We start from the raw sequence: 27,107 nt of genomic DNA on the forward strand, positions 1-27,107 counted from the left end.
CTGTCGACCCCAGGTGTGTGTTATGTTTTCACTATTGTAATCCTCACTAATGCAAGTACTATGTTTCAGGCAGTTGATGGAGCGTCAACCCCTGCACTTGATGCAGAGCCTGACATTCAAGTGATTCCAGGGGAAGTGGAAGCGGGACCATGCGTATACGAATCGGCGCAACAGCTTTCGGAAGTGCGCACTACATTTGCAACATCCATAGATATTCTTCAGCAGCACGAGGTATGGATAATGACAGCTCCATCATGCATGATCATATAACGTGATTCCATTTGCTATACTTTCTTCCCTATTAACGCAAGTGCTGTGTTTCAGGGAGACGACGAAGCTTCCACTACAATCACAACATCCAATTTAGATGATGCAGATGTAAATAAATCGGAGAAATAAGTCGATGAAATGTGATCATATTTAGATTTTCCTTGATTCTTTTGGACAATGCATCATTTGCGGTTATCTCTTTATATGTACCTGTGCGTTCGACCCCAAGTGTGTGTTATGTTTCAAATATTGAAAACCATACTAATCCAAGTACTGTGTTTCAGGGAGACAACGGAGCTTCCACCACAATCACAACATCTCATTTAGATGATGCAGATGTAAAGGAATCGTTGAAATCAGTCGATGAAATGTGATCATATTTGGATTTTCCTTGATTCTTTTGGACAATGCATTATTTGTGGTTATCTCTTTATATGTACCTGTGCCGTCGACCCCAAGTGTGTGTTGTGTTTCCAATATTGAAAAGGATACTAATGCAAGTACTGTGTTTCAGGGAGATGCGGATGCCTCCTCTCCAATACAACCATTCATGGCAGTCCATGCAGAGCCAGAGGTATGGATACTGACAGTTCCATCGAAATAGATCATCACTGGTCGAATACTTGTCGTTTGATTGTTGCACACAATGTTTAAATCGTGTTTGGCTATTGAGATGTACCTGTGTGTTCGTCCTCACGTGTGTTTTATGCTAACAATATTTTGATACATAGTAATGAAAGTACTATGTTTCAGGGAGACGATGGAGCCTCATTCCGTGCTGTCTATGCGGATACAGAAAATATAGTTGTTGCAGCGCAAGAGGAAGGGAGGACATGCGGAAACAAATCGCAGCTACAGCGTGCAGATGTTGAAGGTCGAGTCAAAAAAGTTGCAAAGAAAAAAAAACAAAAAAAGGTTAGTTACAAACAGTTCATAACTTGAAAAAAATGTTTGTGCTGGGGACTATTTTATGTTTTTTTCCAGTCAATTCTACTACACTCAATCTTGTGTTTAAACTGAACATCCCTTTTCCAATCTCTCCTCCAGTTACCCGTGGGTGTCAGAACTATACACACACAGACAGTGAAGCGAATGAGAGATGTGGCTTGCCAGACCGTGTACACTATGGAGGAACTATTAATTGAGGCGCGGCGTGTTCAGGCTCGAGATGCTCATGTCCAATGGCCAGAACATGAATTAACTGTCTTTGGAGACTACAGCAAAGTTGCATTGGACCATAGCTACAGTGCGACCGCACCACCACAAGAAGATGTTATTGAATGTATTGAAGATAGCTCTGAAGTAGTTGCAGATCAATTTACACAATCTACACCCGCCAAAAATTTTCCACCAAAAAACTTGTCGACATTGTTGTGTTCTCCCATCAATGTTGAAGTAATAGATGTCGAAATGACAGAGAATGAACCAGACGCGGCATCCATAGACGCATCAGAACTTGATATCAGCGATATTACTTTCCAATGTGTTGAAATCTCCACAATGTCACAGGCCGAAACAACGTTGATGCAGGATGACAGTCTAATGAAAGAGAGCAAATACATTGTATTCGACAGTTGTTTGATGGATAAGTATGCTGAAATGTGTGCATTCCATTAGAGGGAAAGTATGTGGGAAGCCATTGATTAATGTGACTCGCCGAATAAAAGGCAGTAACGTCAAAATAAATGTCGCCTGTAGATTAAATCATAGGTTCTCATGGTCTGCACAACCGATGCTGGGGAAACTGCCAGCAGGCAATCTACTGTGTGCAGCTGCATCACTTTTTAGTGGCTCCAGTTTTAGAAAGTTAGAGGCTTTCTTTCAGTTTGTGGGACTCCATTTCATTTCTAAAGCGCTGTACTACATATACCAGCGTGATTATCTGTTTCCGGCCATTAGTGATGCTTGGAAAATTGAACAATTGTCTCTAGCAAGTACATTCGAAGGCAAACGATTCAGGCTAGCCGGCGATGGACAGTGCGACAGCCATGGATTTTCTGCCAAGTACTGCACCTACCACTTTCAGGACATGGATAGTAAGAAAATTGTGAGTTCGGTGGTCGTGCAGGTAACACAATGTACATCGTCAGTGGCCATGGAGAAACTAGGATTTATAAAATCAGTGGAATATCTACAATCAAGGGGAATGCACATCGACCTCATAGCCACGGATAGACACGTTTCAATTGCCAAGACAATGAGAGAGCAGTTCCCACATATTAAACATCAATTTGACGTATGGCATCTTGCTAAATCAATCAATAAGAAAATCTCGGCTGCAGGGAAAAAAAAGGTTTTGAAAGTATTTTGCAGTGGTCACATTCAATAACCAACCATCTTTGGTGGAGCTCAAAAACTTGTGAGGGGTCAGTGGAAATACTACTTGAAAAATGGCGGTCACTGATGCACCACTGTACCAACGTTCACCGCTGGACAGCAAATGAACATTTCCACCAATGTGAACATGGCCCTTTGTCCCCAGAGGAGGCACGGAAGAAGAAGTGGTTGATTCCATCTTCACCGACACACAAAGCCATTGAGAAGATTGTTTTCGACAAAACTCTATCAAGAGATTTGAGAGAACTGACAGAATTCTGTCACACAGGAGATTTGGAGGTGTTCCACAATATGTGCCTAAAGTACAGGCCAAAGCGCTTGCATTTTAGCTTTCGGGGCATGAAACATCGCACTCTACTAGCGGTCTTGGCCCATAACAGCAATGTCGGACGTGAACAATCTAGGACTAGGGGTAAAGTAAGGATGCCTCGCTACACTAAGGTGTTTTCAAAACGAAGTAAGCAATGGGTGATCAAACCAGTCTATGATGAAATGCAGTTCGACTTTGTGAAAGGCCTTATTGTTGCTGTGTTAGAGAAGCACAGATATGGAATTTTGGACGTTTCTGTGCAGAGCAGTGATCCATTGCCACCGAACATTGCGACTGTGCCATGCCCACCCGAAGCACAGCTGATTGTGAAGTACAAATCCCGGTTTAAATAATTGCAATACGCTTGTCTTTTTGTAAATAAATGTTATTGTACAGTGTACCTGTAAACCTAACCCCTACCTTCACCATCATGGGTGGCGAACAAGCTGGGTGTCATCTTTGAATTCTCTCTATTCACCTCACATATGTGTATGTATATATTTTTCTCATGTCTCATCTCATGTAAATGTAAATGCTGCGCACTGTTAACGGAGGGGAGGCTTGCATATTGCAAATAATAAAACAAACAAACAAACAATAAATCTCACTTTTAACTCAACTCCTGTGGTACTTTATACTTTCCCTGACCTTCCGCAAAAAATTAAATGCCTCAATTTGGGCTGCAAAGCTCGCAGACAACGGGGACAAAATTGGGGCACTTAGAACGCGCCAGCCAAGCGGGCCGTGGCATTTAGGAGAGAAGCCAGTTCGCATTTGCACATTGATGCGTACTACATTCTAAACTTCAAGTTCTCACAGATGCCTATACTACGTGATGTTGCAAATAAAGAATGCGAAGGACAGCGCCCAGATGAGGACCACAAGTCGCACTGGAAGTATAAGGGTCTATTGTTTTTTGACCTTGAGACAGGGACCATGCCGAAAGAACTACATTTGAAGGGAGTGCGCAATAACGTAAGAGACGATAAGGCAGAAAATTCAGAAACTAGACCGAGTTTCATTTTAGTTCAGTATACGAAAAATCGTTGTCAAGAGCACGGTCCGTTTTACAGACTGCATTACGAAGAGACACAATGGAAATTTCAAATATAATGTAAGTAAATTTTTACACGCTTTTATACCGGAATGAAGATTTAATGAATGGATGCATGAATAAATGAAGAGCTAGGAAAAGCAAGTAAAACGTGTTCGTAGTGGGCACATGGGCATGCAGGTCCACTGGTCTCACCAATCTCGGTCCTTGGCCCAGCCACTTTTCCCTGCACTGCCTACCTGCACTACGGGACTGTCTCTGTATCCTTCAGCCCCTTCTCCCGGCATTTACCTAGCACTTGCCACCAACTGGCCCTATTATTTAATTTGTATTCAACTAACCATGTACAGCCCTTCCCCATGCGCGATCAGAAAGACACCTGGCCTAGTAGGATCGTTGTCTGTCTGCCCTTGTTCCTCACCTGCCTCGTCACACCTAGAAACACTTGAGTATAGGCGCGTTACAAATGACATATCATATATCATATCATTCCTCACGCATGTAGACTAACTGTCGTTTATCATTGTGTGTTTGCCTCGATCTATCTCATTACTTTTCGCATTGATTTTAGAGACGAACATACTCCATTGAACTATCCTTGCAAGCAAATAGTTTCTGATCGGCCGTAATAAATAAAATGAGTAATATTAATGAAGTTCGGCTAGCGAGACTAATTATAATTTTTTTGTTTTCATAACAGGTATTTGATCCCATTCTGCCACTGCCATCTGTTTGAGACACCGGCGGATGGATTCTTCAGCAGACACCTGCAGCTTCGTGTCAACAACTGGAGCACGATCACCATATTATGGGACGATCGCCAAGGGCCCACATGCCCTTACGCTGTACTAGTGGCTAGAAGCAACATATCAACCTTTAGGCTGGACTAGTGCCTAGTTGATGGAACAGCCTTGCGGTTCACCGTGCTTCCAAAGTGATTCTTTTTACGAAAATGAACACCCTGTGTACCATAAAGGAACAGCGCGTGACTCAAGATGAAACGGAACAGTTATTGCGGATACAGATAAAAGAAAATAAATGGCTTTCGGAGTTCATATGGCAATTGCTGAATATTCTCTAAACATTGAATGTCAAATAAATGTACTTTACCAAATGTACCGTGTTGCTGTTTCATTTTAAAGTACAGTTTCATATTCCGAATTGTGGCGCGCTGTGTTGTGAGTTGATCTGTGTTGGTTTCCGGGTTCTGTGTGGAGTCGCGCAGAAGACGACTGGGCGCGTTTGCCTACGCAGCACAGTAACGTCACGGAGAGAGGCGGGGAATATGAATGTTTTGATAATGTCAGGCTCAGGGGCGGGGGAATTGATTTAGTGCCGCAAAAGCAGGTCAGCCAGGGCGATGGGGGAAAAGATAGGATTATCAGAAAATGGCGGCTCCCTGGTGCTTGTTTTCGCATGCGTTTAATGGACAAAAACTCGGGTAAGGTCCGTAGGAAAGTTTTCTAAAATCGAGCCACTTATGCTTAAAAAAACATGGTCAACCCGTAGGGACAATAAAAATGTTTACTAGACCATGCCTTTAAGCCAGGCTTCAGCCAAAGGTCACTTTTGTTCCCATTTTTCTTCATTCAAATTAAACTTACAATTTTTGACACATGCAGCTAGAACGCTGATTCTAAGTTCAAAACCATGACATTTAAGCAGTTGCAACCTATGTGACACTCAAAAGTAGGTCACTCATTTATTTTAAACATTTCGATTTTAGTGGCTTTAAATCCCATTTCACTTAAGCTGCTGACATCCACAGCTCAGCTAGTTTTGTTATGAACATTATTTTAGGCTCTTCATCTTTCCAGATTTGGTATGCACACAAGACTTCATTCTACTAGACGTCTGCTGGTGTTCAGTAAGATTTTTGAATATCTTGCAATGTTTGAAATAGGCATTTTGAGCTTGCATTCAGAGAAACAAAGGTGATTTCAAAGCGCTTTTTGAGCTAACAGGCACTGCTGTTTTTCCTTTGGCACCACGTTTCACTCATGGCGCTTCTGGCCCATCACGCTCGCACTGGTGGGTGGCGAGTCAAGCGACCATTTTGGTGTGTGCAAAAACTATGCGGTTTTCCTGGATTATGGCGCAATTGTGGGATTTTCGGCCATCTTGGATTTTCTAAGCCCACAGCACCAAATGTTGCAGCATAATAACTTGAACGTGGGTCGATACACCTGACAGTACTTCTAGGCGGAATATCCTTCGGAAAGGCAGCATTTAGCATGACCAGTTTTCTATCTTTCATGATTGTTAACCACCGCTCAGCGATCTCGGTCTTTCTCTTAAATTTTGCATGGCTTGGCCCAAGGAGATGCAGATTTAAATCGCCAACTAGTATTATACTTGTAATATCTGAAGTTTGAGCCACAGTGTCTAAGAGTGTTTCTAGATCACTAAAAAAGACATTATCAGCAACGGCAACAGAATTGCGATATACGTTGATTAGGCTATATTGTGCTTACAAAAAGAGATGCTGACCGATTGTATATTGAGGAGTTAACCATGGAAATACCTGTAGTCCCTCCTGATGAGCTACCGCCACCATTAAACCAGAAGACGCTCTGCCCTTATCATTTGCTTTTGCTGGATGTAAACTGTTCTCATAACCATTCCAAACAGACATTAATGAACAGACATTGTTCTGATGCCGCATCCCGGAATCGTACCAAAATGTCGCCCTGACAATTATGATGGCCGAAAATGGTGAATTATTTTTTGACCCCCCCGCCTTACACCACATATATATATGTGGGGGGTATAGAATATAATATTAATATGGGGGTTCGCGGGGGTCTCCCCCCCGCATATATATGTGGTGTAAAGTTTTTTTTTTTAAAAGTCGGCATTTTTGGCAGTCGCAATAATCACATAGATCCCTCATCCCCACTCAGTACCATGGGTAGAATGCATGGCTTTGGCGCCCCCAAGGTTTGTATTCAGAAGCACTTCAGCAGTCACCAAGGAGCTAATTAATGTAATCACTCATTTTGTGTTTTAGTACCTTGCTGGAGCCAGAAGGCTAAAGGAACATTTGAATGTACAAGCCGGCACATCCCGGTTTCCCCTCAAAGTGACTGCATTCATGCATACTATCACTTATGGGCTAGTCTTAGTTACGTGGGCCCTGCCCAACAAGCGATGCCTATGAATGCACAAAAATACAAACTGCGCTGTAATGGAACCCTTTATTTTCTGATAATGTATTCCTTTCCTAGTTTACACAAACATCTTTCGTAGACAACAAAGAAAAGAAAAGCAATAAAGAATGGATATTTTAAAGTACAAACTGTTTGTATTGTCTATAAACGTTATTTCTTAAAAAGGCAACTATTTGGCTCTGGTCGAATACTTATCCAACTATTCAGCTCCGTATTCGGCTAAATCTACTATTCCGTAGACCTCAAAAAGAATAAATAGCAACCCATCAGGCCACACAGATTTATCCAAATTACAAATGAAATGAAAAAAACGAGATGAGCACACATGAATAATTGGGATCATTCGTGAAATCCACTGATTATTATAAATGGTACGCCTAAAGCGGGAGACAAGAAAAGATAGTGACATCAGGTTAATCTGGGAGGACTAGATGACAAGACAGTTAAAAACTAGACTGTTTAAATTAGAAATCAATGGAAGAAAATAAATGTAATAGAAAAAATATCACATTTGCACCCATTCCAACATAAAACCCAAGATCAGGTGTTAAAGTCAGACTTAAGTGATTTAAACAAATGGGGAGTTCCAATTCCAGGAAGTGGCCTGCCATCGAGTAAAGCCAAACTTAAGAAACAAGCACATACAAATGGACACACTAGTAAGAAATCATGTATTTTAATGTTATTACATAGTGACAGATGTGTCTGAATGTCAATATCATTTTCATAAGCATTTAATAAATGACATGCTAAGCACCCTGGCAGATACTGTTTAAAAGAAATTGGTCAGCTTAACTGTGATCAGATTTCATTTGGCAGCATTACACTTTGACCACTATTCCTTCTATGAATTTATATAAAACTCCTATGACATTGCTAAACTGACAACTATTTATCATTTCATCCAGCATGGACACTATATGCATTTCAAATTCGCAGGAATCATATTTCATCAGAGCAGTCAATATTTGAATTTCATTTGTTGTTTCTGCTACATGTACATATGGTACTTAAAAGACATGCATACGTTATACAATGGAAATCCTTTGGCATCTGCTGCTTGCTCATCACGCCAACGTTCTTGTAAAATAGTGCTCACACAGTGGCCATTGAACCCTCTGTTCTGTAATGTGTACCCCATTAAGCCGATCCCATGCCAGGGAATTATCTGATATGTCAAGCGCTCGAGTAACAGGAGGCAATACTGTTACACAGTTTTCAGCATCCTGATGGGTTAGGAGACTAGAGTTGAAGAAATTATTTGCAAAAGGATAAATGGTGTAGAGTTCTGTCAAAAGGGATCCAGGCAAGTCATGCTTTTCTGGAAAATTGAGAGCAGTGTTTTACATACACTGCATACCTGTAGATGTCAGATGGACGTAGTGGCCCGTGCATTGTTTACTACTGCAGTGAACAAAAGCAATCTTAATAAACAGGGTTCAGACAACTTGTTGAAGCTGCAGCATTGAATTCCTATTTTTAAAGTTGGGAGTACAGAGAAAGTGAAGAATGCATGTTTCCTATTAGCTTCTCTTCAGATTAAGCAGTCACAACTGTACAAATCCTTCCGCTGGCTTCGCACTCTTGGTACAACTGACATGAACAAATCAATAGACCTCTGTAGGGCAAATCGTGCTGCAAACTACATGTCGTTTGCTATTATTTTGGATGCGAGTATTATTATTTGGGAAAGATCTGTCTGTTTTTAAGGAGTAAAGGGGGCCATCAACTTCTGCGGGGGCGGAGGGCAGAATGGTACATTATAGACTATGGGCCTCATTATAAGTTTGCCGGTCCGGAAACAAGGGTGCCGTTAAGCTCATCGGCACCTTTGTTTCCGGACCGGCAAACTCAGTGTTTGTCTGCCGTGGCCGCTGTGACCGATAGGTCTGACCATGCTGGACGCATCGGCCACTGTAGGCAAACACTTCAAGGAAGCACTGGCACCGTTAGCAACGGTGCCGGCGCTTCCGTGTCCCCACTCCCATAGAGTCATATGGGACTCTATAGGAATGGGGACTTACATTTTGCCGGCGTCTGGCTTCCTGGGCTGCCTGAGTTGTAATCTTCCGGTAGCACCTGGAAGTCAGGCGCCGGTAAAATATTACGCGTCCGGTGGCAACTCACGGGTAGCACTGGCAGGGTTACCGCCAGACCCGTAATGCGGCCCTATGTTTGGTCAGAGTTCACCTTTAGCTAGCGCGACTCCATCCTCTTGTTAAAAGCTAATAGTGTGGAACATTCAGCCCCACCAGCCGAATAGGATCTCTTAGTCATTGGCAGAGGAATGAAGCCTGGAGCCATAGGAGTGGAAGAAGCTTGCCAATGGTAGAATAGATAAAGAATAGGTGACACGCAGCAGCCTTGAGGCATGCCACATCCTGTAGGCAGGGGCTTTGATACTAAAGGAGGCATAATGGCATCAGCCATGAGCAACTATAACCAGCAGGCCGGAGCATGGGGAAGGGAAGGCTCTCAGTCTATGCAGAAGGGTCAGATGGTGCAAAGTGGCAGGGATCTAGGGCAATAAACTTTGCCCACATTCACTTCGCGGATGAGGTTTCACTCATCTGTATGTTCTCTTTCACCAGATGACCACTAATTTACTGCAAAGTGGCTTCTTGGTACTAAATAAGTAGGACCGTTCCCTGCAGTAGCTGACAAGAGTCTCTGGGGATTGATTTACCAGCCATGTCCTTAGGCATTTTTAACATTGCCAGAGGTCATTCATTTTCCCCAAGACTCACAGGGAGTGTTTCATAGGATGGGCAGATTACCCTAGAATGCAGGCTCTCCTGTTCTAATTTTCGATGAGGTGTGCATTTCAAACACCAGTGCCTCTGGTATTCATAACCAGCAGTTTATGTAATAGGCTTTCTGTGCAATGGAAATGGATTTAATTGCCAATAAAATTTGATGAGCGGATGATATATGGCCTTCAGGATTTTGGTCCATGGCCATGAATCAGTCTTTAAAGAGAAAACACAACCTCGCTTATGTTTTTAAAAAAATGACGAGTGCAGATGAGGTTTCTCACCTGTATGTGTTCTCGGGTGATTCATAAGAGTACCCTTTGCATTGAAGCCTTTCCACATTCAGTAGAAACTGTTTCTCACTTGTATGTGTCCTCTGGTGCTTACTAAGAGATGCCTTTCACACATTTAATTCACCTGCATGTGTTTTCAGGTGATTAATACGAGCTCCCTTTGCATGGCAGCCTCACCCACATTCAGTGCACAATGTCTCTCACCTACATGAGTTCTCTGGTGTTGAACAAGGTGTCCCTTCTGAATGAAGCATTTCCCACAATTAGTGCACTGAAAAGGTCTTTCACCTGTATGTGTTCTCATGTGGTTAGTAAGAGCTACCTTTGTGCTGTACCTTTTCCCACATTCAGTGCACAGATGAGGTTTCTCACCTGTGTGTGTTCTCAAGTGATAAAGCAGAGATGGATTTGCATGGAAGCCTTTACCACATTCAGTGCACCGATAAGGTTTTTCACCTGTATGTGTTCTCCGGTGATCATTAAGACATCCCTTTGTGCTGAACCTTTTTCCACATTCAGTGCAAAGATGAGGTATCTCACCTGTATGTTTTCTCTGGTGGTACATAAAACTTTCCTTCAGACGGAAGCTTTGCCCACATACTGTGCACTGATAAGGTTTCTCATCTGTATGTTTTCTCAGGTGACGAATAAGAGATGACTTTGCATTGAAGCCCTTCCCACATTCCGTGCACAGATGACATTTCTCACCCGTTTGTGTTTTACGGTTATAATGAAGAGATCCTTGTGCATTGAAGCCCTTCCCACAGCCAGTGCACAGATGAGGTTTCTCCCCTGCATGTGGTGTTATGTGATTAATGAAAGATCCTGTGTCACCTAACCTTTTTACGCAGTCAGTGCACTGGTGAGATGCTTCACCAGTATGCGTTCTCAGGTGATTAATAAGAGATTGCTTTGCGCTAAATCTTTTTCCACATTCAGTGCACGGATGAGGTTTTTCCCCTGTATGTGTCCTCAGGTGATGATTAAGAGCACTCTTTGCACTGAAACATTTTCCACATTCTGTGCATAGATGGGGTTTCACCCCTGTATGTGTTCTCTGGTGGGAAGTGAGACTTTCCTTCACACTAAAGCTTTTCCCACATTCTGTACACTGATAAGGCTTCTCACCTGTATGTGTTCTCAGGTGACGAATAAGAATCCTCTTTGCACTGAAACGTTTCCCACATTCTGAGCATTGGTGAGGCTTCTCCCCTGTATGTGTTCTCTGATGGAAAATAAGACATTCCTTCAGCCGAAAGCTTTTCCCACATTCTGTACACTGGTAAGGTTTCTCACCTGTATGTTTTCTCTGGTGGGAAATCAGACTTCCTGTCTGACGAAAGCTTTGCCCACATTCTGTGCACTGATAAGGTTTCTCGCCGGTATGAGTTCTCAGATGGACATTAAGAGATACCTTCAGCCTGTACCTTTTTCCACATTCTGTACACTGATAAGGTTTCTCACCTGAATGTGTTCTCAGGTGCTTATTAAGAGCATTCTTCAAAGTGAACCTTTTCCCGCAGTCCGTGCACAGATGAGGTTTTTCACCTGTATGTGTTCTCAGGTGATAATTAAGAGATTCCTTTTGACTGAAGCTTTGCCCACATTCTTTGCACTGATGCGGTTTTTCACCTGTATGTGTTCTCAAGTGATTAATAAGAGATCCCTTCGCACTGAACCTTTTCCCGCAGTCAGTGCACAGATGAGGTTTTTCACCTGTATGTGTTCTCAGGTGACAATTAAGAGATTCCTTTCGGCTGAAGTGTTGCCCACATTCTTTGCACTGATAAGGTTTCTGACCTGTATGTGTTCTCCGGTGTTTAATAAGAGATCCCTTCACACTGAACCTTTTCCCGCAGTCAGTGCACAGATGAGGTTTTTCACCTGTGTGTGTTCTCAGGTGATATTCAAGAGATCCCTTTGCACTGTAGCTTTTCCCACATTCTGTGCACTGATAAGGTTTCTCACCTCTATGAGTTCTCAGATGGACATTAAGATAGGCCTTCTGAGTGTACCTTTCTCCACATTCTGGGCACTGATAAGGTTTCTCACCTGTATGTGTTTTCAGATGATGAATAAGAACACTCTTTGCACTGAAACGTTTCCCACATTCTGTGCATAAATAAGGTTTCACCCCTGTATGTGTTCTCTGGTGGGAAGTAAGACTTTCCTTCACACTGAAGCTTTTCCCACATTCTGTACACTGATATGGTTTCTCACCTGTGTGTGTTCTCTGGTGGGAAATAAGACTTCCCTTCTGACAAAAGCTTTTCCCACATTCAGTGCACTGGTGAGGTTTCTCTCCTGTGTGTGTTCTCTGGTGGCAAATAAGATTTCCCTTCTTACAAAAGCTTTTCCCACATTCAGTGCACTGATAAGGTTTTTCAACTGTGTGTGTTTTTAGATGCATAATAATAGGTTCCATCCCATTGAACATATTCTACATTCAGAGCACAGGTGAGGTTTCTCACCTGTATGTGTTCTTTGGTGGTGAATATACTGGTGGTGAATAAGTACTCCCTTCAGACGGTACCTTTTCCTACATTCTGCGAACAAATTATGTTTCTCCTCTGTAGATCTTCTCCGTTGACAACCTAGTTCCTACTGAAGGTTTTTCGCATGTTCAGTGCATGGATGCATTTTGTCCATTCGCATTCACAGTTGATCTTTTAAATAAAACAACCTTTATAGTAAGACAATATATAAAAAAACACATGCTCTTTCATTAATACGAGGTGAAAAAATTGACTTTTCTTCAGAAAATAAAGAAGGGTAGTCTACTACTCTATATATTCATTGTATCGATGTTGCAGGGTGCTGGAAGTTACCATGAACGAAGGTGTTCGGCTGAAATACTCATGCGTTCAGTAGGCTCTCCAATCCTATTTTGTTACTTTGAAAAGCCAACTAGCTCCGGGTCCTGTATCCTTCAAGATGAGTAGAAAGCACATATTCTCTCAATGAAGCTTTAAACTGTATAAGTCCTCCAAACAAATAATCAGTCACTGTTGTTGCACTTTTCTGAACATCATTCACCTATAGAATTAAAAGGAGATGTGTATTAATAATTAATACGTGTTCACAATTACATAAATAACATTTAACTGGCAGTTTGGCTCTCAATGCTAGTAATGGGTGCTAGTTAATTGCTTTAATGTGGTAAGTGATAGAACTCAAGTCCAATCTACTAGAGGCAAGCATCTCAATGGGTAAAATAGAGTTAATGCTCCCATGATCAAAAACAAGCATTTGGGGCTTTTGTGTAGTGTAAGGAAGGTATGGTCATCAGAAGTACAACAGACAAAGAGTACAATACATGGGTGTTTATTGAACAGTATATGGGTGAGAAAAACGCCTAATCTAAACCTAAATCTACAATGGGAGCAAGCTATGACCATCAAAGTAAAGAAAAAGCTGTCCTAGTGGTGTGGTATAAAAATAAATGGCCTATACTAATAAACCTATTGCCAAATTCTTATTCTATATAACAAAAGGGTGTGGGACAATGATATGTATAACAACAGAGTGTAATGTAAACTGAAATGTACAAAAGAGTTTCGTTAGTACAGGACTGCTGACCTAATACACTGCCTTCCCACGTTGCATCACGAGACAAGGTGGGACAGTGGCATGACTGAGCACCCCTTGAGTCTATAGGCATCAGGAAGCTGTTTCTTCAGAAAAGGCAGGATCCCTTGAATCAATGTCTTTTGCTTGGCATCACAAGACTTTTTCCAAACTCTCACCATGCATTCGCCTCTTCTGCGGCTTTCTCGTTATACCCCTTCATTGGGTTCACCTTCGTCTTTACACCACGTTCAGTCACTTTATCAAGTCCTCTCTGACCGACCCTCCCAGGTCCAACTTCGGTCCTTCCTCTCCTCTATCTCTATCTCTACCTGTGGTGTTCCCCAGGGGTCTAGCCCCTCTCCCTGGCTGTTCAACCTATACCTGGCACTTCTTGCCCACCGCATTGACGCTCTCTGCCCCAGCTTTCAGTGCTATGCGGATGACACTCAGCTAATTTTCAGGCTCCCTTCTGCCACTTCTTCTCTCTCTCATCTCTGTCTGTCCACCATCCAGGAGTGGTGTGCCACCAACGATCTCTGCCTTAATGCCAGTAAGACCAAAAGTCTCCTCGTCAGCACACCTGCACCCTCCTTTCCTGTCACACTCTGGCCGTCCTCTCTTGGTTCTCTTCCTGCTCCTACCTGTGCGGCTAAAATCCTCGGGTCATCTTCGACTCCACACTTTCCTTCTCTCCTCACATCTCTGACGTCTCCAAGAAGTCACATTACCAGCTGCAACTCCTCAGAGGTATTCTTCCTTTCCTCTCCTTCGCCCAGAAGATCACTGTCCCCAGAGCGCTGGTTCTTTCTAGGCTGGACTACTGCAAAGCTTCTTTCAAAATCTGCCTGCCTCTACTCTCCGCCCTCTGCAGCTCATCCAAAACAGGACTGCGAGACTTGTCCTTGGCCTAAAGCCAACAAACTCCTAGGAGTGAGACAATCTGAGTTTAGACCTGGACACGGAACTGAGACGGCACTATTGGACCTAAAGATACAAATGGACCAATTCAAGGACAGAGGAGACTCTGCATCCTTCTCATAGTAGACCTCTCTGCAGCTTTTGATTTGGTCAATCATAAAATCTTATGCAACCATCTCGAAACTGTGGTACACTTTGCTCCTGAAGACATCAAATGGATTGAATCCTTTTTATCCAACCGTACGATGAGTCTTCTCTACCTCGTCAGCAGCTACACCAGCCCCAGTAACATGTGGCGTATCGCAAGGTTCTTGCATTTCACTATCCTTGTATAATGCCTTCACAAAGTTACTATTCGACAAACTAGACAAAATGGGTATTACATATACTAATTATGCGGACAATACACAAATACTCATACCCAACACAGGTTGCTATGACACAGACTCTGATAACCTCACCAAAATCTACCTCGCCATCCAGGCCTGGATGGCGCAAAACAAATTATGCCTCAACGATGACAAGACAGAGTTAATCCTAATAGGAAACAAAAATAAGCTAAATAACCTTCCAAAACAATAAAATTCTTTCATTATTGACTGCAATACTATCCATGTCGCTAATGAAATAAAAAATCTGGGGGTCTACACTGACCCTTCTCTCACCCTTACTAGTCAGGTTACCGCCATTGGCTCGTCGGCAGCATACACGTCTAAACTCATCACACAGAGCAGACCTTTCTTCTCGACTGACAATAGCATCACCTTAGCTAGAGCATTAATCTGTTCAAGGATAGATTATAGCAACTCCCTATTTGCAGGATCTAGTACTAGAAACATTTAAAAAAACTCCAAATTGTACAAAATAATGCTATCAGAGCGGCATTGAACGTTCCTAAGAATGAGCACGTCTCGTCTACCAGAGGACATATTCACTGGCTTCCCGTCCAAGACAGGATTACATTTAAAATCCTTACCATCGCCCACAAATGCCTCGCCAACAATGCACCAGCCTACCTCAGTAATCAAATAGTCACAACTCAGTCCAACAGACCTACTCTAGCTTCATATGCTAACCTCATTGCTACACCAAGAAAGCAGGGGGGTCTAGTTTTCCTGTAGTAGCAAAGCGCTCTATAAATCAATAAATCACACTGCCACCCCAACTAAGAAACTACTCATCCCTCTGCTCTTTCCGGAAATGCCTGAAAACTAGACTCTTCGGCCTAGATTCCCAACATTGATTCGAGACCCAGATCAGACAGTTATCTCCCAATCACCACCCATCAACACTCTGAAGTCGGTAGGCACACTTACACACCTATCACTGTTGGCATCAAGTACAGGCATGCATGTCATGCCTGTCTTTGAATATTTGCATTTGGACTCTGCTCTGAATAACTGTACACTTGCACTCTGTAAGTCTCTAACATGTCTAACGATAACTGTCATTCTTTAGGTTTCTCTCATGTAACCATTTTCTTAAGATTCAGTGCCTAGATGCCTCTGGGTTTTGTGCGCGTTACAAGTGCCAAAATAAATAAATAAATACATTCTTTCTATTCCCAAGACAACAAAGCCTTTATTGACTATATGGGTGTTAACCTATATAAAAACCTGAAACATTCTGGTGTGGTTTCTGACCCTCTGTTTACAAAGTATCTGCTGAGGATGAAAGAATCATGGGATATTGCACCCTCTGACAGAGGAACAATAAAGAGGCAATCAGTGTGGCAGCAGGAAGAAGAGTACAGCTGTAGAGAGGGAGGACCACCTGGGAAGTGTGCTAGGAGGCAGCTGGCGTCTGCGTGGTGGCATCATGGCGCGGAAGCCTACGTCCCTGCGAAGTAAGAACCAGGAGCAAATGGCCATGAGAAGCCATGCGAAGCACAGGCGGCCCAGTATCCTGTGAACCAAGCGAACGGCACCGGAGTGCCGCAGCAAGCCAGATAAAGAAGGGTGCAAGGTCCACTCAATGGCAGAGTCCGACAAGGGGATCGAAAAGGTCAACATGCAGAGACCCAAAGGGCACTGCAACGAGACAAGACGTACATGGTTGCTCCAGGGAACCGGGGCAGGGGTGGGGAGGGACAGTCTGACCAGGCCCCAAGGTGGGGTGAGAGTTGTAAGGAAGGCATGGTATTAAACAATAAAACGGAACTTCAATTGGGTTTGAAAAATGCCTACCTAAACTTAAATCTAAAGATGGAAACAAGCTACGACCATCAAATAATAACAACGCAGTCCTAGTGGTGTCTTCACAAAATAAAAGTTCCTATACTAAAAAACCTATTGCCAATCATTGCTTCTAAATACAAATATTGTGGGAAACAATGTTATGCAAAAGAAACGTTTTCAAGAAGTGATATGTTGGGATATTCAAGCCGTTGGCCTCCCTTCCCCAAGTTTCCAGCACGGGATAAGGGGGCACACTCGAGCTTAGCAAACTCTTTGTCTTCTCTAGCATGAGAATGAAGTTCAAAACGTCAACATCGGGGCCTTCTGTGCAAAAGTCTCTTTGCCATTCAAAGTCTCTTTTCCAGAGGGCCTGATACAATAGGACAAACAACAAAGTTCCTTTCTCCTTAGGGTTTCACACGTACACATTTTCTGTTCACCCCGGGCCCCCCTCAGTCGGGCTCAGACCCACTTTAACACAAAGCCTTCTTGGGTGATTTTTGCTTAACCCCAGATCCCATTCCGTCAGACCCACTTTAACACAAAGCTTTCAATTGATCTCTCTCTGCCGGGCTCAGACAAACTTTTTCTACTTTGCCACAAATGTTCTTTACTGTATCAACATCGAAGACTTTCGATTGTGTGCAGGGTTTTGCATGACCAGTCGCAGGACCACTTCGATTCACAATTCTCTACAACTCTTTCACTTTTCAGCTGGATACCTTACAGAGACCTTCGATTGAGCACCCACATGGTGCCGGACCACTCTGTCAAAGGTATCATATCTTCGTTTCAAAGTTCAATCACTCATCAGCAGTTGAACTTTACTTGTGTCTTTTATCACACGTCTTTCTAACCATGTACGTTCCAGCGCTCACCATACAATGTTGCAGCTTGCAACCTTGCTTCAACACAGACCGGTCTTGTATCGGTTTCCCCAACTCACTAGCTGTGTTGATTTCACTGATGATGCTTTGTTCTTGGTGCCAAGGACAGTACAATGGCAGATAATTCTCCCCACCTTGATTCTTGGCGCAGGAGGGCCCTGGGTGTCACAGGTTTCCCCCCTTCTCACCTGTTTGTGTTGCCCGATGTCCTCTTTAGGCGGAGTCTTCTTTCGTATGGTTCGGGACTTAAATAAGCCCGCTCGGCCGTCCTCAGCTTCCAGATTACGTTCAGCTTCGATGTCCAGGATCAAAGGAAAACTCCGGGAATAGTCAAGAAGGAGTAGGGGGGCACGCGGAAGTGACGTAGGGATTCCGGGAAGATTGGATAAGAAGGAAGAAGTCGGGAGAAGGGAATCCAGGGGCCAGGGGATAGCAAGTAGCTCAAGAGAAGGTACAGAGCACACGTCCGATCACAGCTAGTAGCAGCGTTGAGACGCAAGGGGGTGTGGTTTCTTTATAGAGGACGCTGCGTAGAATGTGAAGACTGGTGAGCAGCGTTCTGAGCTTGCTGCCATGTTGGTAGTATTATGGAGTGTAAGGCCCGATGTGTCAGGGACCAGGAGGACCAGAAGGGGCGAGTTTGATGGTTCATGATACTGGGTATCTCGGACACAATGCAGGATTCTTCAGCCTGTTTTCCTGGTCTTCCGCTTTCCAATTTCGAGGGCTCATGAAAGCAAAAGTTCTTTGTTGAAAAGGTCAAGGGAACTTCCCTCCTTGCAATCCCCCTACTGGTTCGCTGTCTTTCACCTCTTGTTAAACTGCCATCGTTGAACTGCTGTTTCCTTGTGTGCTTTGCCTCACTCAGAGTGTGCTCTCTCGTGCTCCGCCTTTTATTCGTATGGGGAAGCTTAATGGAAGTCGGGTGAGTGTGATGGTCAGTAAATGCCTGATCTTGCGTGAACATTGTGAATGGAGGATAGCTCAGGGGCGACGTGCTGGTCTTGGAAGCAAGACCATGCTGAGCAACAGTGGTCCGAATCACAGATCCACACTTAGAAATCAAACTCAAGTATTAAGCGCATTATAAAAACCCAATAAAATAAATCAAAATAAATTATAGTACGACACGTCAGGTATACGGCTCGGGTGTTAGTCCGTTTTCGCTCATAGCGGGCTGTCCGTGAGAAAGTGTTTGTTTGGAATGAGGCAGGGGGTTTGGAGGTCCTATAAATTCTACTTGGTAGGATGGGCTAAGGGAGTTATAAGGAAGGGGATACTGCGTCTCACCACTCCCACTCCCTGAAGACCCCCATCCAGGTGATCCACCAGCACTGGTGCACCCCCAGGAACTGGATCCAAAAGCGATGGCCGTGTCCTGGCCACCTTGATGAGAGATCCCCAGGCACTAGTGGGTAAGACACCTTCTGGTTTTTCACAGAGGGAAAACCTGAAGTCTGGGTGAACAGAACAGAACCCCAAGGTGGGGGTGAAAAAGAAAGGACCATAAGGCAGGATGAACCAAGTGAAGCTCACAAGGTGGGGAGAAAGCGAGAAGCCCAGAGGCGGGGTGAACGAAGTAAAGCCCCAAGGCCGGGCGATAGAGAAAAGACACAAAGGCGGTATGAATATAATGAAGTGTGAGAGAGAAGAGCCCAAGCCAGGTTGAATGGAGTGAAACCTTAAGGCAGGGTAAATGGAGTGAGACCCCCAGGGAGGGATCAGAGGCAAAGGCCCAAAGGTAGAGTGAGAGTAAATTGACCCCAAAGCAGGGAACGGGAAGTGAGACCGTGAGGCAGGGTGACAGGAACCAGGAACCAAGGTGGGGTGAAAGAAATTGTTAACCAAGGTGGGATAAAAAGCCAAAGAAGACAACACCAGGAACTTTATCATATAAGGGAAACCCATGCACACAAAAATACAAGATGACAAGAGAAATTACTGAAACTTGACTGAACTATACCAACGATCGAGTGATTCAACAGACACTCAAGGATGCTTGTTTAAACTTTATTCCTGGGGCTAGGCGCCTCATTGAAAAGACATCAGGGCAGGGTCAGAAACCAGCCACCAGCCACTCATTAGGGCCATTGGCCTATGTATATTTTTGTTGGATTTGTATCTTTTGTTGCAAGTGGTAGGGACAGAACTTAGGATAAGATTCTGAATAGAGGACTTTATGGTTTGTAATGAGACCCTGACGAACACCCTTTAGGAATTTATTTTACATGATCTGGCCAAGAACCTTAGAGTTAAGGTTAGCATAGGTTTTGTGTGAAAATAAAGAGTCCATTACAATGCTCCCTTGTCCGTCTCCTGATTCTGACTTAAGACACCAGGCAGACAAACACAGGGGCGGTGCGGTCTGGAGTGAGAGAGAGGGAGCGAATGCCAGTGTCCATAGGTAGGACTGTGACTGAAAGCACAGCAAAACGCTGCTGACATCCGGTCAGTGCAGTCCCAACAGTCTGCAAGAACGGGAGAGGAATCTCAGAAGGCTGCGGTGTAGCCCAGCTAAAAAGCCACATAAGCGACTTAGTGCCAACTGAGTTCCCAGAATATGAGAGTAGAGCTCACTGACGAAGTGCCTGTTTGGCCTGTCTTCATCTTCAGATACTGCTGTGCTGCAATATCACGTTTCACTGAGTCTTTTATATGCAAATTTGCCAACGGATCTGAAGTCCCATCCCTTTACAACACCAGGGCATAAATTGGCTGGTGCACACACACCAGTGCGCGCGTGAACCGTGCCCCAGAAGTGCCTGTTTGGCCTGTTCGGCCGTGGTGGCTGTGTGCAGGCATTTGGTTTCTTTTACTCGTGTCGGAAAAAGTAATGCTGGGCACTCTTTATCTCTGAGCTGCTGACTTTCTGGTAAGCGCGAGTTCATGAATAAGTGGTGTCCCTCGCTCTTAATGCAGTTTCACGGTCCTCTCTGTCACCCGTAAAATGTAAGAGTGTTAGCTGACAATATATGATCCGATAACACTTTGGCCCTCATTACGACCCTGGCGGAAAGTGACTGACCGGACCGCCACAGCGTAAATAGCGTTTCCGCCATTGCAAGAAGGAGCAAAGTGCGGCCCATTCCGACCCATCGGGCACGAGCACCACGGCATGGCGGAAGTGCAAAGTCCGCGATGGCGGAAATGACCCCAAAACGGCCCACACCGCCGCCGTACGGCGCCCTAGGTGCAATACCGCCACCCATCACAGCGGACACCGCAGTGTGCGCCTACCGTAAAGTACGGTGACCGGAAATATACGGAAACGGAAGTTAAAACACGGGCCCGGAACGGGAAACAACCCGCCGTACACCTATAAAACCACTAAAACCACACAACCACTAAAATCACCACCCTGAGACACAACCCAACCCGTCATCCACCCTAGCGAAACCAAGAAAAATGGGAAAAGCAGCGAAGAAAGCGTGCGACCGCAAGCGGCAGGTCCACTTCTCCCGTGAGGAACTCACCGTGCTAACAGAGACCCTCCAGGAGAATGCTGCCGTCGTCTTCTCCACGCAAATGACCAGGACGGCACTCGCAAACAAGAAGGCCATATGGGCTCTGGTGGCACAGCGGGTAAGTGCGGTGGGGACCGCACCCCGCACCCCACAGCAATGCCGTAAGCGATGGGACGACCTGCGGATACGCGTCCGCAGCATACTCTCTGCCAACCGCAACATTGCCACAGCCACCGGGGGAGGGTCGGAATCACCAATCAAGCTGACCCCCTGGGAAGAAATCTGTGCCTCCACCATCGGAATGGAGAGCATAGAGGGAGTCGGAGGGATGGAGAAAGGAGTGCAGACATCCGAAGAATCAGGTAGGTGGGCCTAATGAAACAATGCTAAATCCACAAAGTCCATCCATGTGAAGCACCATGTGTCCCCATAGTGCAACAGAAACACATGTCCAGGAGAACGTCCACACACATTGGCCTGATAGCGCACGTTAAAACCCACAATAAATACATAAATAATTAAAAACCCCTAAAACACGCACTACACGTGCAGCAGGCACACCCTAACTGCAGGCTGCCAAACAACTGCACCCTCACTCCACACACAAATGGAAGCACCTCCAAGGCCCCGACCCAAATCACCCTCAGGTACCACCCCAATGCATGTGATACAATGCCATTCCAATTCCCACAGACCCACCAATAACCCTCGCCCTCCTTTACTCCACCACAGGGTCCGATCCAAACGACGAGCTGCAGGACACCCCTACCAGCACACCTGCAAAGAGGGCCAAGACCGACGGCCAAAGACCCTCCACCTCAGCTGCACGCATCAAGACACGGCAGCAGCACAAATCAGGTGGCACACATCAACAGGCACCCCAGCAGCCAGCATGCCCATAACACCACCACCACAGGTCCCCCCAACGGATGCCACAGAAGGCACTGCCTCCGGTGGCAGCAGCACCATAGGTGACACCCCATTGATGGCAGCATGCTCCGACACAGAAGACGGGGATGTCGAAGTCAGATCCATCCATGACCTGTCCCAATCCCCCTGTCTGTTCCATCCCGTACTACATGAGGATACCACGCAGGGGCACCCACAAGACGACGACTGGCCATCCCCCACAAGCCCTGTGGCAGGGCAACATGAGGACAACAGCCCCTCTGTGACACCCCCGCAAATGGCCATGGCCCAGCAGAGGCAACAGTCCCTCGACCAGTTAATCGTGCAACAGCAGCAACTGGCCACGCTCCTCAAGGACCATGCCGATGAATGTGGGGGCACTAAGGCAGACATAGAAACATCAACTGAGACACTTAGGGCACAAATGGAGAGAGGCACAGAGACACTAAGGGCACAAATGGAGAGTAGCACCGAGAGCCTGAGAGTCCAAATGGAGAGAAGCACCGAGAGCCTGAGGGGGGAACTGCATGCGACGTCCAAAGACGTATGTGGTGAACTTGCCGCAGTGCGCCGTGTGCTCACTGAGCTCTCGCAAACCCTTAGGGACATGCATGGACGTGAGCAGGCAGAGACATCATCCGTTGCAAGTTCCGTCCAGGGCAGCCCCCAACGTAGATCTGGGAGGAACCTGCGCTCCACAGGCAGGGGTGCCCCTGATACCCGCAGAGGGGGCTTGCAATAGCGACTGCCCACGGACGATGAGCATCTTTGGACACTGGTGTTCGGGGGGGGAGGTGGGAGGGTGGAGGGGGTGTGTTGGGCTCACTTGGGTGGCGGGTCGATAGGGTGTACAACATGATATCACATATGCCATAAACAATGCACGATCATCCAATGAGATGTGTGGACATTGATCTTTGTGTACTAAGCCATCATAGGCGTACAGTCCATATTGTGCATGTCCCAGACACACACAGTGCCACGAGTCCCGTGTCCATGTATCAGCCACCAGGCGTGAGTGCTAGAAGCATGCATCTATGAGATGCTGACGAATGTCACGGGCCTCCGGTGCCTCGCAGACTCCCTGAGGTGCTGCCACATCCCCACCCTCATCATGACCATCTTCAGGTGCTTGCAGTTCTGCGTCAGGGGGCATGGGCACATTTCTACGTACGCACATGTTGTGGAGCATGACACATGCCATCACCATCTTTGCAACCTTCTCATGGCGGTACAGGAGTGCCCCGCCAGACCTGCTGAGGCAGCGGAAACGACCCTTCAGTAGGCCGAATGCCTGTTCAATGACTACACGGGTACGTGAGTGGGCATGGTTGTAGTCCTCCTCATGCTGGTCCCGTGGGTTCCGGACTGGTGTGAGGAGCCATCTCTTCAGTGGATATCCAGCATCACCTGTATGTGGACGAGAAACGTATGATGTGGAATGCCATTGCTACGTACGCACACCTCCCCCCCCCTTCCTGCCAGGTCATTGCCGAATCACATACCCCACATTATCATGCATGTAATGAGACTCACCGAGTAGCCAGGATCTGTTCCCTGCGTGTCGCTCCATGTAGCGTGGTATTGTAGAGTTCCTCAAGACCATAGAATCATGGGTTGATCCAGGGAATCGGGCACAACAATGTGTAATGATCCTGTTGGAGTCACACACCATTTGTACATTCAGGGAATGAAATTGTTTTCGGTTGCGGTACTGGGCCTCCATGGCATGTGGGACGACCAATTCCACATGGGTGCAGTCGATGGCACCAATGCAACCCGGTATGCCGCCAAGTGCATGGAATCCCACTTTTGTCTTGGTAATTTCCTGCTCCGAGCGTGGTAGAGAGATGTAGTCGTCTGCGTGCTGCAGGAGGGCATCGAGCACTTGCAATAGTGTCCGTGAGAACAGTGGCTGAGAAATGCCATGCAACTGTCCGACTGTGTGCTGGTAGGTGCCTGTGGCCAGGAAGTGGAGTACCGACACCACCTTCAGTAGGGGTGGGATGGCGGTTGGGCTATCTATCATGCTGACAAGGTCAGCCCGTGTCATGTCCACAATGGCGGTTATGGTGTCCCGGTCCAGACGGTAGAGGGTGTGGATCTGCTCATCAGTGAGGTTGAACGGATGTGCTCAGAGGCGTGGGATTGCGGGCTGCCTGCGTGGTGGTAGTGGCTGTGCTGGCGGCCCTTGCTGGCCCTGCCTTGGCCTCCTCCTCCTCCTGCGTCTCCTCCGTGCGGCCGGTTGTAGTTGGTGTTCGTCTTCTTCTTGGAGTTGGAGTACTTGCAGTGCTATCAGGTCCCCCAGGGCCAACATCGCGAGTCCTGCCGGTAGCATTTCGGTGTGGTTGTGGGAGGGGACTGGCTGTGCAATTTATGTGTTTCCAGGCTGAATGGCCTCCACCTGTGGAGATTCATTCCACCTGTGCAAACTGCTCTCCCCTTTGGCCGAGCACGTCCCGCGCACAACGCTGCAATTCGTGGAATGGCATCTTGCTATTGCAATCTTGTATTTGTACCCGATGGCCGTGTAACATTGGTTGATATGTTCATTCTGTTGTGGTCCCATTGTTTCACATATTATCTGTGCAGTCGCGAACAGAGTTGTGAAGGGTCAGTGGAACGTAGTACTCGAGTAACGGTGGGCCCTCATTCATCACTGTACCGAGTTGCAACGACGGGCGGGGCGTCCCATTCGTGGGTGAAGGCAGTTGCCATTTTCACACACAGCCGCACTCGATGGATTAATTAGTGTTTTCAAACGGCCACAGATGCCTCTTCGACGTGATGTTGCAAATGAGGAATTCGAAGGGCGGCGCTTTCGGTATTCAGCTAGCGGCGAGGAGATGCCCACAGGTCTGACTGCAAATATAACGTTCTATTGTTCAATGTCCTTGGGACAGGGGCCATGGCGAGAATGCTATGATTGATATGAATAGTATGGGATGCGCAATTGCGTAGTGGACGATAAGGCAGGACGTTCCCAAATACATGTTACTTCACTAGACTGGAATTACGTGCTGGGGCACTGTGGATTTTGCAGGCTGCATGACGCACAGACTCAATGGATATTTCTAATGTTATGTGAGTAAATATTCAGGCGTTTTCATTACGGGATGAGGGAATGATGAATGGATGCATGGGCAGGTGATTTGATACAGTGTTTGCCATGTACAGGGCTTCTTGGGATCTGTCCGCCCCCCCTGCGCTATGTGATGCAGGGCTGCCATAGTGGGACCATCGTCTATCTGGCCTTGTTGAGCCCTCCCTGTCTCGACGCGCCTTCAGACACTTGTGTCCATGCACGTTACCAATCCCATCTGAAGGATTCTGTTTTCACAGGCGCATGCACAGGTACACTTGTTTGTGATGGTGTTTTCACCTCGATATAGATAGTTATGATTCGCAAGTGGTTTTGGGGTGGTGATGATCCTTTGGAGTGGGCTTGCATGCATATGGCTGTGGATCTAGTGTGATCATTGAAGTGAGTTGTTCGAATGTAGTTCTGATGGCCATTCTATTCTGTTTCTTTTCTTTTGGTTGACAGGTATCTCCTCCCCTTTTGCCACTGCCATCTGTATGCCACTCCTGCAGATGGATTTTACTCCCGACACCTGCTGCTTCGTGTTAATCAGTGGAGCAGCATTACGATCTTATGGGACGATCGCCAATGGGCCACATGCCCTTACGCAGTACTGGTGGCTCGGAGCAACATTTCGGCCTTTCAGCTGGACTAGTGCCTCCCCATTGGGACGGCCCTGCGGTTCTGTGCGCTTCCATGTTGCCTTTTCGTACGTGTATGTGGCTCTGTGTACCATGAGGGAACAGGGCGTCACACGAGTAGTGGCTGGTCATTTCTTGCGGATGCAGCCCACAATGGTGAAATGGTGAACAGCCTGATGGCTGTATGGGCTTGGTGATATTGATGTGCATTAAAATTCTATTCTGATATGGGCCGTGTAGCGTTCTTCTTTGCAAGTGATGTGGCATATTCCTATTTGGGGAGCGATGTATTGTGAGGGGATCTGCATTGGGTTCCAGCTTCGGAGTTTTGTTGCGTGGTCCTGTACTGGGCGCGTTTGCCTACGAAGCCCGTGAGGTCAGGGATGGGGGCTGCCAATATGACAGTTTGAATGTTGTCATGCTCAGGGGCGGGGGATTGGGTTTTGTGTGACAGATGCCGGTCAGCCAGGTGGACTGGTGGAATGTTGTGATTTTCTGAATATTGCTGGTCACAGGTGCCTGTGTTTGCGTGCGTTTCTTGGTGGGGGACTGTGGTCATGTCCATTGGGATGGCTTCTGTATTCGTGCCATCTGTGCCCTGCAGCTCCCATTGGCCCCTCTTGAGGTCCATTTGTTCGTTGGCATGCATGGGTGACTTGTGCATTTCACTGGTTGCATTGTGGCTTCGTTGCACCTACGGGGAGTTGTACTTTGTGGGCAGGGAGCGGTGTACGGGCAGTCAGTGGGGCCGTTTACGGTTGATTCGCGATGCCGTACTTCTCACCATGGCGGAATGGTGCATTCCGCCATGCTTGATGGCGTTAGGTACATGTCCGCTGGGGTCGGAATTGGCGTACCGTTGCGCCATGGTGGTGTTTACGGTTTGGCATGGCGCGCGCGCGCGTGCTTGGTGCAGTTAGCGTTGGCGTTCACTACGGTGTCGCTAATGGCATCGTACTTTGCGGTGACGGGTCATAGTCGCACCGAGCGCTATTCGATGGCGGTATTGCATTTCCGCCATCGTTTTCCGAATTCCGCCAGGGTCGTAATGAGGGCCTTTGTTATTGTAGGTACACTGCAAGGGCGTATGACCAGGATTCTCTGTCTGTAGCGTTGTCTGAGCTGTGTTCCTTGTTGACATTCTGTGATGTTTAGGGTACAAGTGACTTGCTGTGTATAAAGCACAGCATTACCCCACACACCCTTCTTACAATTCGTACCTGTTTGCATGGTGTGTGTGCATACTAACGAGGCACTCCATCAGCTGCTAAG

General features: G+C 46.2%; 1 protein-coding gene across 2 annotated transcripts in view; it reads right to left on the reverse strand.

Annotated features, from left to right (window-relative positions):
* Nucleotides 1-7,801: 7,801 nt before the first annotated feature.
* Nucleotides 7,802-27,107, reverse strand: part of LOC138468405 (zinc finger protein 850-like) — a 76,400-nt gene continuing 57,094 nt past the window's right edge. For both annotated transcript variants that reach the window (XM_069608958.1, XM_069608957.1), the window contains exon 3: nt 7,802-13,223. In XM_069608958.1, the coding sequence (XP_069465059.1) occupies nt 10,324-12,624 (2,301 nt within the window). In that variant the 5' untranslated portion in view covers nt 12,625-13,223 and the 3' untranslated portion in view covers nt 7,802-10,323. The remainder of the gene's footprint in view (nt 13,224-27,107) is intronic.

This window comes from Ambystoma mexicanum, chromosome 4q, assembly GCF_040938575.1.
Source record: "Ambystoma mexicanum isolate Mex_15411 chromosome 4q, UKY_AmexF1_1, whole genome shotgun sequence".
NCBI lineage: Eukaryota > Metazoa > Chordata > Amphibia > Caudata > Ambystomatidae > Ambystoma > Ambystoma mexicanum.